Source organism: Chelonia mydas, chromosome 26 (assembly GCF_015237465.2).
Source record: "Chelonia mydas isolate rCheMyd1 chromosome 26, rCheMyd1.pri.v2, whole genome shotgun sequence".
In the NCBI taxonomy this organism is placed as follows: Eukaryota; Metazoa; Chordata; order Testudines; family Cheloniidae; genus Chelonia; species Chelonia mydas.
The window spans coordinates 7,526,787-7,542,823 of record NC_057859.1 but is presented as its reverse complement, the minus strand read 5'-3'; the positions used below and the strand labels follow the sequence as shown (position 1 = coordinate 7,542,823).

Below are 16,037 nucleotides of genomic sequence, written 5' to 3'. Positions count from 1 at the left end.
ATAGGTGAGTGTGTCAGTCATAATTGGTAAGGATGGAGTCATGAAACTAATAGGGGAATGAAAGCTGAGGTTTAGGAAGAGGAAGAGCCTGAGAGCTGGGCAGAAGGAGTCTGAGGCCTGAACTGAGACCTAGCTATGTCACTCAGGGATGTGAAACGTAGTAAAGCTGACCTAAACCCTGGGATAGACATTGCGAGGAGGTGGACAGAAAAACCACTTCTGTCACTGTAGCAAGTATCTACACCCTGGTGCTGTAACCCTTGCAGTGGCCCATACCCTTTGTCTAAAGCAGGGAAAATACAGCAGGCAGAGCAGGGATTCAAGAATGTGGAGGACAGTTCCTGTACGTATTAAAATTGAATGAGGACACTGGATCAGACTCTCTGAAACCCCCGCTGCATCTCTGCGCTCCTCCCTCATGCAGGTCTGGCTCCCACTGACGTCAGCCGGAGCCCTGAGCTCAGCACTTGCTCCGACTCTACACCGGCGACGTAGGGCTGGTTGGAGAGAAGAAGTGGGGCTGCCGTTTGGTGCTCCTGTAGCTCAATCCCTGTGGACTGGAGCAGGCGATTTTATCTGATGGGAGTGAAGTGCTCCCTGATTTTCCAAAGCAATGTCGGGGGAACCCTAGAATGGAGCCACAATGTGCCTGCTTAAAAAGCCTCTGTTGTGCAAATGGAATCTCTGCATGGTCTAGTGCCCTGAGCACAGGTCCGGGACCGAGTCATTTGGCTTCTATTCCCTCGGCCAACAGTGGCTCCCGCTACAAACCTGGGCAAGTTACTTGACCTACATGGGTTGGTTTCCACATCCGTAACCTGGTGCGGGGGGGGAGAGGGGAGGTTAGCAGCTAGCACAGAGGAGTGTGGTGAAGATAAATTAACTGTTGTGTGTGGAGTATTGTACAACTGCGAAGGGGTATTATTGTGGCATCCGTCACTATTTACACCAGTACAGTGCACGTATGACGTAGATTACTGTTGTGAAGTGTCCCATGCCTGTAACTGCTGAAAAAGTGGGTGGTCCTCTGATTGACTCCCTAATAATCCGTGCTGACATAGAGCAGAATGACTCCAGCGAATAATGTGCAGATTATACAGAAGATATTGAGATATTCATCAAGATGATGATATCCGATAAATGCAATTCACCAATTTTAAACCCCTACTTAAAATGTGCAAGACCTGAGTCCACACCAAAGCAGGGAATTCAGAATAAACCCTTCCCATTTGTCCTGTTGTTCCTTTTGTGTTGTAGCATGGGGTTAGGTTACGTGTCACGCTGACCTCAGAGCCTGCCGTTCCAAGACACACATGGGTGACTTAAGAGACTACTGAGACCCTGAGTTCAGAATTTCCTTGCTTTGGTGAAGCTGGCGTCAAACCCTTCATGTTATGATCCTTCTGATGTGGTTCTTGGGCTGTTTAATATTAATATAGTTACATTAAAACAAGGCTATTCAAAATAGCAGCACAGCGCTTTTCTTTTACATTCATTCTCTGACTTTTTGGTAACACTTCAGTTTCTGGAGGCAGGATGTCGTCATCTCACGATCTCCAGGTACATGATAGCATCATAGGATTTGCGGGAAAAAGTGAAGTAGGTACATTCTCGTGTGAGAAAGTTACTAGGGCTGTGAGTCCGAGTTCCACAGCAAGCCAAATAAACCCAGTTTGTCTCTGGATTTGCTTTTCAAGTGCGTTTTTTTTTTTTTTTTTAATGCCCAGGAGAGCCACTTACAAGGATGAAATCACATCTCTGGAATTCTCCTGATATTTCACCTCTGAAACAGCGGCACTATTGTGAGCAGGCAATCAAATGGTGAGAGGAAGGGTGGTTAAGGCAGAGGACTGAGAGAGCTGAGTTCTTGACTCAGCTCTACAGCGGACTTGCCATGGGGTGGGGAGCAATTCCTCCCCCCTTTCTGACCCGCACTTGCCTCATCTGTAAAATGGTGACAGTCACCCACATCTGCTGGACCTCAAAAGGCCTTAAGGTGGCTAAATGAACTGAAGTTTATAAAACACTTTTGAAGCCCCAGGACGGGGCTATCAAAACGTCAAGTCTTTCTGTGGCTCCAAATGGGAAGACTGACAAGTCCCAAATCTTGTGGGTTGGTTTGTTTGTTTTTTAATTGATTGAAAAAATGAACTTCCTTCTGCTGCATGTTGGATTGCTCTTTGGTGCCCCAATCCAAACGTCGCTGGCATCATGGAAAGACTGCCACTGATGTCAGTGGGCTTTGAACCGGACTCTTCTTAATCCCTGGAGAATGGAGATTAAGGAAGGATAGGCATCTCCACAGCCTTCCACAGACACAGCCTTCCACAGACACACCCCACCACTGCCGCCATGTTGCATGGAGGCATTCCCATCGAAATGTTAGGTCGTGCTCCTACGGGATTAGGAGAGTGAGTGTTGGGAAAGACCTGTTAGACTGAGTCCCACCCTGGCAAATGCCAGACAGGAGGCCCTGTCTGTAGCTGTTTGGTTTGCAGGGAGTGGCAGAGGCAAGAACTCTCCCTGCATGATGTGTCTGCTGGACAGGGGCCCAAATAAAAGGTAATTGCAGGATATTTGGGCCCTGCAACTTAAAAGGGAGTGGGGCAGGCATAGTCTTTTTAAATGCTAGGGAAACCAAGAAAGTGGCCTCTCTCCGCCTGATCAGAATCATGTTGGCATCATTGTGAGTCTTTGGCAATGAGCTTGGGATCAGGTCCTGACACCCTCTGCACTTGCGTCTGCATTCAGGTCCGGTTTCTGGTCCCCTCCAGATCTCTGCACAATTCTGCCCAATCTCCTTCTCTGAGGTGAGAAGGTCATTTCTCTGCCTCCACTTCTTGCTCTGTCTTCTGTCCCTTCATCTCGTTCTCCCTCTCCCAATGGCGTCCTTTCCTCTGTGCCTTGCATTACGTGTCAGAATGGCCTCCCAATTAATCATTGCTAAGTGCCCTCCCTCTGCTTCCTCTGGCTGCTAAAATCCTGCCTGGTCCTCAGTGCCACAAGCTGTAATGTCTGTACGCTGCACTTCATTATTTCCTCTGCTGTATGTACTTGTGCCATTAAACCATAGCGCTGTGAGGTGCTGACTGCCCTCGGCTCTGAGATTAATGGAAGCTGAGGGATATCACCACCTCAAAGGATCAGGTCTTTAGAATATAAGCATTTGGTAGAGGAGAGCTGATTTCACTGGGGTTTTTTTAATAGTTATATTGTTAGTAGTATTATATTAGTGCTTAGATATGCCAGCTGAGATCTGTGCTTAGCTCTATGTACACCCACTAAGAGGCAGTCTCTGGCCCCAGTTTACAGCTAGGAAATGGAGGTATGGGTAGATTAATAGATTCTAAAGCCAGAAGGGACCTCTGTGATCACCTAGTCCGACCACCTCCTATATAGCCCAGGCCATTAAGTGACTTGCCCAAAGTCACACAAGAAGTCGGTGGCCAAGCTGAGAACCAAATCCAGGTCTCCTGGGTGCTAGTCCAGTGCCCTATCTACTAGACCATTCTCCGTTTCTGTATACAGAGCCTCGTAGTGGTACAGTACTTTACCAGTAATTGGTGACAGCAGGATACTAAAACAGATTTTTGGTAGTATGTGCAGGGTCTTCCAACATGACCCCTCCAAGGCCCTCTCTGGTTGTGGACAGAGGAACCTAATCTGAGGAGGAACAAAAAAGAATTTTAAAAAATGGTGGTCGAAAACATCTCTTAATTATTTTTGATGCACATGCATTAAAATACCCAAGTCTTCTATAGCTCTGCCAGATATTTAGTGGTAGTCATTCAAAGTTAGCTTGCTTGTCCCTCAGTACCTCGAACGCTGATACGCAGTATGAATGAGCCATATCTCTCACTTTTTGGCTGGAAACTAAGCAGTCTGCTAAACCCATAGCGAGCATGGTTCTTATGGAGGAACAAAGGCCAGCTAAGAAACAGGGTCAATTTTTTCTTTTCTTGATGCATGTGTGGGTTAAGTCCAAAAAGTTGCTAAAGGTTCTAATTTAAAAAAATTAATAAAGCCCCTCTGTAATTCTCCGGTTACCCCTAAATCAACTTCATTCAGTGTTAAGCCTTGCCTCCTCTGTTTCCTCCACCAAAAAATTTCATTTTTATGGTAATGCCTCAATAAATATTAATGCCTTTCCCAGATGCAACCATTTAAGATATATATGGATATATATAATGACAGGCCGAATACTTTATACGGGTGCCCAGTTGCAGTTAAAATTGACTGGAAAATACCTGAAAGGAGAGAGTGAGCGACCTGATTCAACTGGAGGAAAGATGAAAATTCCTCTGTGCATGTGTTTAAGTCTAAAACCAGGGGGGAAACATTAAGCACATTAGTATATCCACTGGGCTCTGAAGAAAATATAAATGTCATAAGCCACAATGTAGGCAATGGCAGAATGATACTAGAACGCTAAAATATTAAATACCCTGGCTAAGATTTTCAGCGGTGACTCTAATGAGGTTGAGGGGCCAGCTTAAGACACTTTAAAGTTTGATTTTCAGCAGGCAGGGGCTCAGCATTTCCTGAAAGTCAGGCCCCTTTAAAATGTCTTGGATGGGGCACTGCAAATCACTAGTTGTTGAGTATCTTGGGGCAGATCCCCGAAGCCTCAATGTGCTGGGGTGCTGAGCGGTCTTCATTCCAATGAGGTCAATGAGAGATGAGGGCTCTTGGCATCTCATAGGGGGTGATCAGGCCTACAAGGAGCAATGAATGGTTTTCTTTAATTAAAAAAAGAAAATTATGGTCTAGATCTTCAGTTGGCGGCTCAGACTTCAATGGAGTTTTGCTCATTAACACCATCTGAGGATCTGGCTCCAAATATTTTGGGTTTGGTTCCCTTCCTGGGTTCTAAGAGGCTCTACTTGGGTTGAATTTCTGTCTATGTGGACCTACGTGAAGAGAAAGAGGAAAAAAAAATGAAGTTGGAAATAATTTTTCTGATTAATTTAGCCCTTATTTCCATTCGCCTGTTACCCACAAACAGGTCATGATTCTTAAGACTTTGTTTGCAATTACTCTATGAATAGTTAGCTTATGGTTTGTTGGCAAATGGTCTCCAATATTTGTTCGGGATAGTTGCTTGCTTCGGTCACATGGCATTATTTGTTTTCCCAGCTTGGATGACCTAAACTTCCTAAACAGGAGAGGTCCTGTTGTCTTTTTGCAGATTATCTGCCAGCATTTGTAATGGTTTGAACGCAGCAAAAAGAGTGTTTGCAAGCGAGAGCGTTTCTGGCTTGAACTTGCAAATATTCCCGTGTGCTAGTATGCACAAGGGTTTTTTCTTTCTGGAAACATATTTGCAAACAAAATTTTTCTCGCCAAAAAATTCAAATAAAAGGGATCGTGAATTCCACACCAAATGGAATCAACAGGACTTATTTGCAAGAATATTAGTGAATATGTTTTTGCTGTATTCACTCAGCTCTGCTCATAAAACATGAAGTTTTGTATGATTTTTGGTTCTCTGTACAGCCAAGTGACTAGGGCTCTGTTCATAGAAGTTTCCCTTTGACAACGGAGCATTGATCCATCTTCCACTGCTGAACTTGAATACCAAAGTGAAAAGAGACTGCAGTACGGACACTGTGCTTTTACCTTTATCTGCAGCATACACAGAACCAAGAATTAATACAATTGTGAGCAAAGGGAAAGCGAGCAGCAAATGATTGGGCTAAAATGATAGTTTTCCTTTGTGAAACATATGAGAGAAAGGGTCAGAAAAGGTTCAGACTGGTTTAAAAATAATGGAACCCTTTAGTGCAGCAGAACCCCATAGGAGGGTATTTTTGTTGTGGGCCCATGTTTCTAATCTCTTCGGGGGGGCTTGTGGGGAGGATTGCCATTGTTATTTTTTGAGACACATAGAAAGGAATCAGATTCTTAAGTATTTATTTTGTGTGCTGGGGGGAGTGGATGTTTGAGAGGCGTAAATAAAAAGTGCGGTGAGGAAGCCAAGTTGATTTCTGGTTTATTATTATTATTTTGTTGTTGGTAAACCCTGGAAAATATACATCTTTCTCCTTTAAAGTTCTAATTCAAGGCATGAATGTGTGAGTTCTGAAGGGACTTTGGGACTGCGGTAAAAAATCGTTGTCATAGTAACAGAAAGGGAAATAGGCCTAGCTCACCTGGGACTTTAACTTACTGCAAAAGCTGATTTCTTTTTCTTTTTTTTTTTTTTTTTAAGAAAAGCACTCAGCAAGCGAAATAAATAAATAAATTGTTCACTGTATTCCATGCCAATTCTTCAACTATTTAAAATCTCTCTCCTATACTCATGCGTCCTCCCTCCCTCTCGTAGCCTACACAGATTTTCTTGTCCCAGTTCAACCTGTTTTGTTCTCACGATGGAGGACACTTTAAATATTTCTCATTTGTCACCCTGGGATCGTGATAGCATGGTTGGGGGGTATTTTGTATCTGAAAAGTGAAAATGTTTGCAAACGGTTGTGTTAACCCCTTGCACTCCTGAAATTCATGAGTCTTATCGGTGCAGCCATCATTAGAAAGATGGATTTGCTTATTCACATGGAAGGGCCTGTTGAGAACGGCTCTCGAGTGATAGCATGTCAAGGCTGTGCACAATGCAAGCACTGTGGTTCATAACGTTCGGCAGTTTCTGCCTAGAGTGCTGGAAATGCAACTTACATAAATGACAAACTACGACCATGCAGAATTGTAAAGTATGAAGGATCGGTGTATTTGATAGAAAAAAAAATCATTGATAACTTTGACAGCACCAGTATGTATATCTACTCTCAATCATCACCTATATTCTGCATTGGTCTGCTATATTCCCTTAATTTCTGTTTTTGTCACCCTTTCTCTTACTATTATGTAAGATTGTAATTTGGACGGTCAACAGTTCTGTTTATCTTTAATAAAAATTTAGTAACTAACTGTCAACATGAAATCTGGTCAGCTTTTTTTTTTTAATGAGCTTAAAGTAGTTTCAGGTCTTTCACCTGCCCCAGAGTTACCCTGCCAATTGTTGTGGTTTTTACAATAGCATTATCCTCCGATGTTGTTGCACAAAAGACCTACGCAGACAACAGAAGAAATAAGGGAAACTGGCTAAACAGAAAGGGCAGTCAAATACACAAGTAAGGACACTTCAAAAAATAGAATGCCAGATTCTTAGCAGGTATGAGCCAGTGTAGCTATGTGGAGCTAGGCTGACTTACACCAACTAAGGATCTAGCCAAAAGAGGACATTTAATTTCCTATTTCATTTAGAATCACATTAGATGTTTCTTGTAAGTAACAAATTTCAGCAAGAAATATGATTTATTTTTAAGTTTTTCGGACAGTCTGATTTATATACCCTCACGTACATCGCGATGATGCACACTTGCATCAATGCAAAGCAGGTAAAATAATAGTAGATGTTAGTTTCTTGTTAATAGAAGTGACACAGTCTTTTCTCTTTGCAGATTCTTCTTGAAATTTTTCCTCAAGTGCAATCAGAATTGTTTGAAAACAGCAGGGAACCCCAGAGACATGAGACGTTTCCAGGTAAGCGTTAGGAGACTTGACATTAAGTAAGTTGTCTGCTTTCCTTTCTTTCCCCCCCTTTTTTTTTTCACCTATATTGTTCATAATAAACAAGGTGACAGTAAATGATAAACCGCTTCAGATATTGTTAAAGATTTTCTTCATTTGCTGCATTTAAACCTTTTTTTCTTCTCCCCCCGCCCCCTCTGAATCCCCAAGAGGGGGCAATGTACTGTACCAACCAGCGGTGGATATTTGATTTGACACCCTCGGGCAAAGCACTCACACCCACAGCAGGGATCATGTTTGTGATACTTAGATGCCTCTGAATTTTTCAAAGTAGCTCTGTACATGGTACACAAGCACCCCTCCCTTCTACTCCCCACTCTCCCCTGCTTTTTAACTCTTGCGTACCCTCCCTTTCAGCCTCTTTAAAAACAGCAGCCAAAATTGTCATGGTCACTTTAAGATCTCACACGGCAAAGCAACAAGACCCATGGGACAATGGCCCAGCTGCTTTGCAGAGAAATCTGCCACTGGTTTCATCATCGCTGTCGCTGATGTATTGAGAATACCAGCTAATAAAAACACAGAGGGAGGTGAAGTGTGTCAGGTTGCAAACACTGGTGAGGAGAAAGACAGACACCGTCTCTCCTCTCTCACCCCAAATATTTTAAGCAACTAGATTTAATAAATAAATATTGCACCTGTAATTCATCCCTCGCGCAAATGATAACCATTTCTAATGCTGCCTGGAAGCACTGCAGAGCACTGTCTGTGGTTAGAAAAGTGACATTCTAGAGGTCACCGTAGAAATGTGACCTTAAAAATGGCTCCTCCGTATCCCATGTACAGAGAGACAATGTGGTCTAGTGACTAGGTTACCGAATTGCAACTCAGGAGATCTAGGTTCTGTCCCTGACTCTGCCACTGACACACTGTGCAACTCTGAGCAAGTCATTCCATGTCTCTGTGCCTCAGAGTTCCTACCTGTTATATGTGGATAATGCAGCTCACTGACCTCTTTAAATCTCTTTGGACCTGATTCAGGAAAGTACTTAAGCGCATGCTCAGGTGCTTTGCTGAATCAGGCCCTTTGAGCTCTGCAGATGCAAAGGACTGTCTAAGTGAGCGGTGCTATTATTTATTATTGATATTCCTGTTATGTCTGCTCCTTTCATCATCTGTTCTATCGTCAGTGACGGAGGATCAGCTGGGCAGGGGAAGGTTCATTGTCTGGCTGATATGCAGGACTTGAACTTATGAGAACTGGATTTTGTTTCTGACTGCCACAGACTTCCTGTGTAGCCCTTTGAGCAAATCATGCCGCTGCTCTGTGCCTCAGTTTCCCCATTTGTAAAATGGGGATCATATTTCATGGGAGTTTTGTGAGGCCTAGTTCATTAACTTGGGTATCTAGATATTGCAGTGATGAGCATAAGAGAAATGCATAGAAACACAATACAGCTCGGGGAGAATAAGCAGGAGTCTACTCTGACTCATGTATCAGCAACAAAATTCTCTGCCAAGCTGCTCTCCTCCAGAGGCAGCATGGTCTAGTTGGGAAAGGCAACAATGTCTGGAAGAATAAGGATGGGACTGCAAGACCTGCACTCCTGCATTAGACTCCTAGCTCTGCATTTGAGTTGCTGTGTGGCCTCGGTCAGGTCCCAATAATGGTTCTGTGCCTCAGTTTCCCCATCTATAAAATAAAAATTAAACATGCCTACTTACAAGATACATTGTAAGGATTGGTTACTGGGTTCAATCCTACAGTTCTTACTCACATGAAAAATTCTACTGATGTTGAGGGGGGCTACTTGTGTGAGTAAGGGCTGTAGGACTAGACACTCAGTGTTTGTAAAGCACTTTAAAGATGAAGGGGCAGGTTGAAAAGAATGGGAACTGCTAGTTGCCCAAAATGAGAGCCACATGAGCACTAAATATTTCCGTATACAACGGCCATCATCATGAAAGATTCTTCATGCACTGAATGTTATTGCTGGGGCTGGTTGAAAATTTTTCATCAGAAAGTTCTTTGGACAGAAAATGTTCAGAAATAGAAATGTTCCCCAAAAGGATCGTTCTCAAAACGTTTCAGATTTCCATTGAAAACCTGAAAACTGACCATTCTGATTGCTGAAAACAAACACAACAAAAGTTTTTCACTTTGCAAAGCTCAAAAATGTCAGAGAAAAATGTAAAGACCAAAACAAAAAAAACTGTTCATTTTTGTTGAATTTTTAGTGGGGAAAAATAGTTATTTATAAATAGTAACTAGACCAATTCTAATTACTATTCAAGGGCTTCAGATACTCCATAGTTATCGCCTCGTCTAAGTTTAGGGAATGCTGATGATATCTTGGATACGACACTCTGTTAGCTGTCAGCGAATGAACCTTGCCTTTTTAATGGCAACCCTCCTCAGCAAAGGAGCATAGATTGTTATTTTGATCCCAGATGTTGCCTGCCAAGATGCGAGGAAAAAATCTGAAACAGGAACAAAAATCATCTTATGGCTCGTAAATGGGAGCCAGCAAGTACAGTACAGAGACTGATGGAGAGAGAATGATTTTGGAATGTAGTGAAACGAAACTGTTCGGGACTGTCTTTTTGTTCTGCGTTTGTACAGTGCTTAGAACAATGGGGCGGCCCTGGTCAGTGACCGGGGCTGCTCGATGCTACTGCAATAAAAATAAATAAATAAAAATAATATTGCTTAGAGGCTGCCCCAAAGCCAAACTCTGGATCCAAGAACACCTGAACTTTAGATCTAGTTTGTGTTTTGCCACGTACCCCGTCTCTACAGTAGGTGAAACCGAACCCCTGGGTTCGGACCATGCCCTAAACTGTGGAAGAGTTTGGATCTGGATCCAGATTTTCTGGCTGAGGTCAATCTTTAGCCATCAGTCTTGCTCCCAGTTTGGGACTCTGATCCCAAGGTGGTGGTGATATGGAGCCTGAATGAATTTAAATTTCTAGTTGAACATGGAACAAGGAGACTGAAATCAGCCTTAGTCATTCACGTGGTTACCAATGGAATGCCTTGAGCCCATCCGCCTGGCATGCCTCTCACGCATGCCTCTCCATTGCTTTTGAACTGTGTACTAAAATCAGCAGCTTATTGGAGAAGAAAATGAGTTGGGATAGACTCCTTCTCCTTCTGGGTTTTCTACCTTGCTCTACGCCAAGCCTGAAAATTGGAGCCAAATGAAATTCTCCGGTTTTGTTTCACAGAGCTTATTTGAACTCCCTCTGGTCTCTTGCCCACATGGGTTTATATCCTCAGAGTTTCACTTCGACCTTGAGGGTCAAACCTAAAACCTCATCAAGAGACTCGGTCACGGCCCCTAGGTTTCTCTAGTTCTGTGTCAAAATCATGATGCTAGCCTGACTCTGATCCAAAGTAATAAAGGTGCTCCCACTGCAATGGCAAAATCTTGTTTATTTCAGTGAGAGCAGGATCTTAGTCCAGGTTTGCTCAGAACTGTGTATCTAGGAAACTATCTTCGTTCCCAGTTTCTAATAGAGCCTGAAATGTAGGTGAGTTCAAGGACAAGGGAATAAGTACCTAACCAAAATCTGCATGGAAGAGATAGAAAATGAATGTGGGCAATGATTTTCTTAAGAGCGGTGCAGTGGGTAGGGTGCAAAGAGCAGTTGGATGGGAATTCTCATCTTCTAGCTCCACCTAGTTCTTTTTCTTTTAATTTGTGCGAACACCTGTTTTATCTGCCTTGGTGTCAAAAGTTTAAACATGCGAGTCATCCCAAAATATTGGTTGTGCTCTCACGCTCCAAACACGCTCATTTTAATTCCACTTGGTAAGCTTTACATCAACAAAGGTAATGAATGTGACAGGGTTTTTTTTTATGAGGTTAGAGAAGACAGCTGTCAATCCTAGAAATGCGAGACCATCATAACTGTGTAAAGCAGAGTCTGACTTCTAGGCAAAAATAGGAAACAAACAGCTATTTTATTGATTTTTCTGATTTAATTAATTTGGTTTTATTTGTGGACCAGATCTAAAGAATTTCAGTGGGCTTCCTTAATACATTCTTAGTAGAGCTTTTGAGTATTATTAAAGCGCTAGTCCTGTGAAAACTTACACAGGTGCTTAACTTTACTTACATAAGTAGATTGACTTCAGTGGTGTCACTCATATAATACACCGTGCATGAATACTTGCTGGATGGGGACATTATTTGTTTACTTCTATTGTGGTAGCACCTACCGGCCCCCCCACAGGAATTGGAGACCCATTTTACTAAACGTAACACAAACAGTCCCCTGCCCCACACTGACATAGTTATGATTTGACCTGATTTCATCACTTGAAATTGAGTTGGTTTCACCCAAAGAGACTTATGAATTTTGGGTGCATTAAAAGCATGAAGCACACTCAGGATTTGCTGTTAACACACAAACATACATGATGTAGACTGAAGTTGCTCTGTATGATGTATTTTATGGAATTCTTCAAGCCCAAGAGGCTGGGTTACTCATAACTTGGAAGAGTCTCAAGGTAATGGTTATGATTAGAGATGAGCGTGAACCACAGAGTTTGGGCTTTAATTGGATCACAACCAAAGTTTACGGGTGCTGGGATCCAAAGCATCGGCTCCGGCTTATTTATAGGAATGGTACAAGTCTTAGCTATTATACTGCACTGGTACGATTTACTTTATTATTTTTTTTTTTAAAGTCTAAGTTCATTTCATTTATATCGCACCTGTTTAAAAAAATAGAAAAACAAACCGGTTAAATTAACACTGAATTGTAAATTTAATGCATCTCCAGATGCCTACAGAGTGTAGGGTTTTTTGGGGCGGGGGAGGGTTGCTTTTTTGTTTCTTGTTTTTTAAGAATAGTTCTTCAGTTTTGAGAGCAACACCAGATGGTTTGTGATCTCATCAACTGTTTGAAATGTGCTTTGCTACTGAGCAGGAGCTTCAAAGACACAATGAAAATCACTTAACTTATGACTTTTTGACCAATTCTGGAGTCAGTTTTCTACTGTGGGAAGAAACCATCTATTTCCAAAGTGAAATGGTTTGCGATTATTTTATTTTAAATTATTTCCAACACACGCACATCTTTCTTACAGGCAACCTAATGGCTAGAGCAGGAGATGGAAACAGGACTTCTGGGTTCCGTTTCTGACTCTGCCCTTGACTCGTGTTTTGACCTTGAGCAAGTCAGAACATCTAGTGTGCTCTTTATTCATATGCAAATTGAGTGTAATTATCTTTCATGGGGATGTTGTGAGGTTTAATTAATGTTTGTAAAGTGCTTGGAAATACTTGGCTGAGGCTTTAGAAGTGACATGCACTATTTACAAAACCAGAATTCTGGACGTCGGGAATCTGATTGTGGGAAATGCTTAGATTGTGCGTTTGTGAGAGAGAGAGAGAGGCCTCTTGGCTGACGTACCAGGGATTAGACTGGGGACTTGGAGAACTTAAAGGATAAATTGTTACATCTCACACAAAAGAGCCAAGGCTCTGTAAGTGGGATTGTAACAGATTCACATCCTCTGTGGATTGGGCACAGATGTGGGGACCTGTAACCACACGCTCACCAGTGGGTTGCGGCAACAAAGGTTGAAACTCAGTGAATTGTCATAAAATACAACCCAAACTATTTTAAAAATAACAATGATGCACTCTATGATGCTCACTTACATCAGTTACCCTCCTCAGATGTTTGAAGTCACTTGCTATGCGTGCAACTTTTGGGATTGGTGAATATTTTCCCAAGTATCCAGTGGCTGTCCATATATTGGCCCCACAAATTCTAGCCAACTCAACTCATTAGTACTTTTATTAATGAAAATATTTGTCATTCGAGGTGAGACCCTCAATGGAGCTAGGCCAGTTTACACTTGCTGAGGATCTGGCCCCATTTTTTAATATTGGCAATTGGAGTTCACCTGAACTGGAAATCTAAGCCTTCATAATATCACCATATCCATCATCACTATATTCTCAGAGGGCAATTCCCCCAAGAACAGCATAAAAAAACCATGATATGATATGCTCCACTCCACTTAATGAGGACTTCTCCCAGGGAACTTGATTGAAGTCCAATGATACTTAATGGTAATGACCACTGCGTAATGGTGAGGATGGTAATTCTGTTGACTTGTGATGAGGCACTTCAGCTAAAATGCTTAGCTAAGATTCAGTGCTAAAACATTAGCCTCTTGTTGACTGGGAATTCTCCTTGCGCCAGGATCATCCTGATTGAGCAGATCCTAGAGCACCATTGTGGTTCAGAAAATGGACAAGCAGGAAAATATTAGCTCTAACCACAGACCTGTCTACCCACTGCATTTAAAAGAAACAACGACATGGGATATACCCTTTTGGGTTTTCCCCTTCTCAGTGCTCCAGAGAGAGGTAGAAAGGGGTGGGGGGAACAAGGTATATCCCTGACCGCAGATTGATTGGCTCAGTTCATCCCTGAGCATGTGAGAAAAAGCTCACCTTGGCTAAGAATTAATCCACAAGTTCTAACATACTAGAATCCATGGGCACTCTGGGGCCCCTGAAATAAGGTCAATGCAGATAGTCCTCTGTGCTTTCATTGTAGGATTGGGGTCTAAATGTGGAACTCCAACTGAAATCAATGGAAGTTTGGTGCAGAGAGAGGTTGCTGGCATTTTTCTGTTAAGCCCATCCCTAGTTCAACTAGACAGCAAACACGGTATGCTAAGCATTAATCCTGAAGTCCTCATTTAAACAAAACTCCCATTGACATCAGTGGGAATCTTACCTGAGTGAAGACAGCAGGATGAGCCGGTGTATGTGTGTAGCTTCCACCCAGGTGGAAAATAATAATGAAAATATCCACATAGTAGCTATTCTTTTGGAAAAATTAAAATAACATGGTATTGTGACTGCACAATTAAAAGGGAAAGTACATCAGGAATTTAATATTGTTTCCAGATGTCAAGTGTCATAAAGAATTTTTTCCTCACTTGGAAGGGTATCAGGAATTGGTTGGTTTTTTTTAGAGCTCATTTCCACAGCGATGAGACGTGTTGCATGTGTGTAAATGCATGTATGCCTGATGTGTATGCATGCATATGTAAATGTGTGTGTTTAGGGATACAAAAGCTATATGTATTGTCCATGTACAACACTGTGTGTATTTAGATGCATACATATAATTGGGGGGGGGGGTGCATATTTGTGTGTGTGTGTGTGTGTGCGCGCACGCACGCAGAGACAGATATAGTGTGTATATGATGGAGAGATTGCTTAGCTCCTTCCTTACATTTCATCTGAGGGTCTTCAAGCGTTTTACAATATTAGCTAGTTTTCCTAACAAAACATCTTCAGGCTACGTAAGGAATCCTCCTTCTTCGCCACTCCCGTGGACATGGAAATGTGCACCTTGCTGAAAAGGGGACTCAATTAGCAAGGATCCTCCATTGCGAATGTCCAGCTGTTAGTGTCCGAGGTTTAAATCTTGAGACTGTTAATCACAGCCATCTAGACAGATCTTCGCTGTCAGAAGGGGTGTGGAGGAGAGGTGGCCTCTCACTCAGTTAGCCCGGTAAGGATTTGTAAATTAAAACTAGCACTTTGAATTGTGTTTGGAAGCAAAAGGGAGGCCAGTGCAGCCTACAGAGCCCAGGTTTAATGCGTCAAACATGGATAGCACTTCTGTTCTCTGCAGTAGTTGAAGCCTTAGCTTGGTCTTCAAGCAGAGTGCATTACAGTAATCCAGCTGGGAAATGAGAATAGCACAGGGATGTAGTGAAAAAATGGTTACTCACCTTCTTGTAACTGTTGTTCTTCGAGATGTGTCGTTCATGTTCCTTCCAATCAGGTGTGTGCATGCACACAAGCACAGTAGCTGGAAGATTTCCCCCCAGCAGCATCCAAGGGCTCTGCCGACCCGCCACCCCCTCAGTTCCTTCTTGCCGGCTATTCCGACAGAAGGGTAGAAGGGTGTGTATTGGAATGGACAAGAACAACTCATCTTGAAGAACAACAGTTACGAGAAGGTGAGTAACCGTTTTTTCTTCTTCAAGGGCTTGTTCATGTCCATTCCAATCAGGTGACTCACAAGCCCAAATTCAGGAGGCGGGGTCGGAGTTATGCACTGATTGGAGCAGTGCTCGTCCGAAGGCCACATTGTCTCTAGCCTGCTGAGTAATTGCGTAGTGAAAGTGTGGATGGAGGACCACGTCGTCTCTCTGCAGATTTCCTGAGTAGGAACCTGAGCCAGGAACACTGTAGATGAAGCCTGAGCCCTGGTGGAGTGTGCAGTGATTGGAGGTGCAGGAACACCTGCCAGGTTATAGCACTCACGAATACAGGACGCTATCCATGACGAGATGTGTTGTGACGACACAGGCTGACCTTTCATTCTGTCAGTCACTGACATGAATAACCGGACCGATTTTCTGAACGGCTTCGTTCTCTCGATGTAAAAGGCCAGTGCCCTGCGGACACCCAGAGAGTGGAGTCTCTGCTCCCTGCTGCTGGAATGTGACTTAGGGTGGA

At 42.9% G+C, this 16,037-nt stretch overlaps 1 protein-coding gene across 1 annotated transcript in view; it reads left to right on the top strand.

Annotated features, from left to right (window-relative positions):
- Positions 1-16,037, top strand: part of EBF2 (EBF transcription factor 2) — a 175,497-nt gene that overhangs the window by 120,027 nt on the left and 39,433 nt on the right. Inside the window, exon 7 of the mRNA XM_037886163.2 lies at positions 7,458-7,539. Coding sequence (XP_037742091.1) covers positions 7,458-7,539 — 82 coding nt within the window. The remainder of the gene's footprint in view (positions 1-7,457; positions 7,540-16,037) is intronic.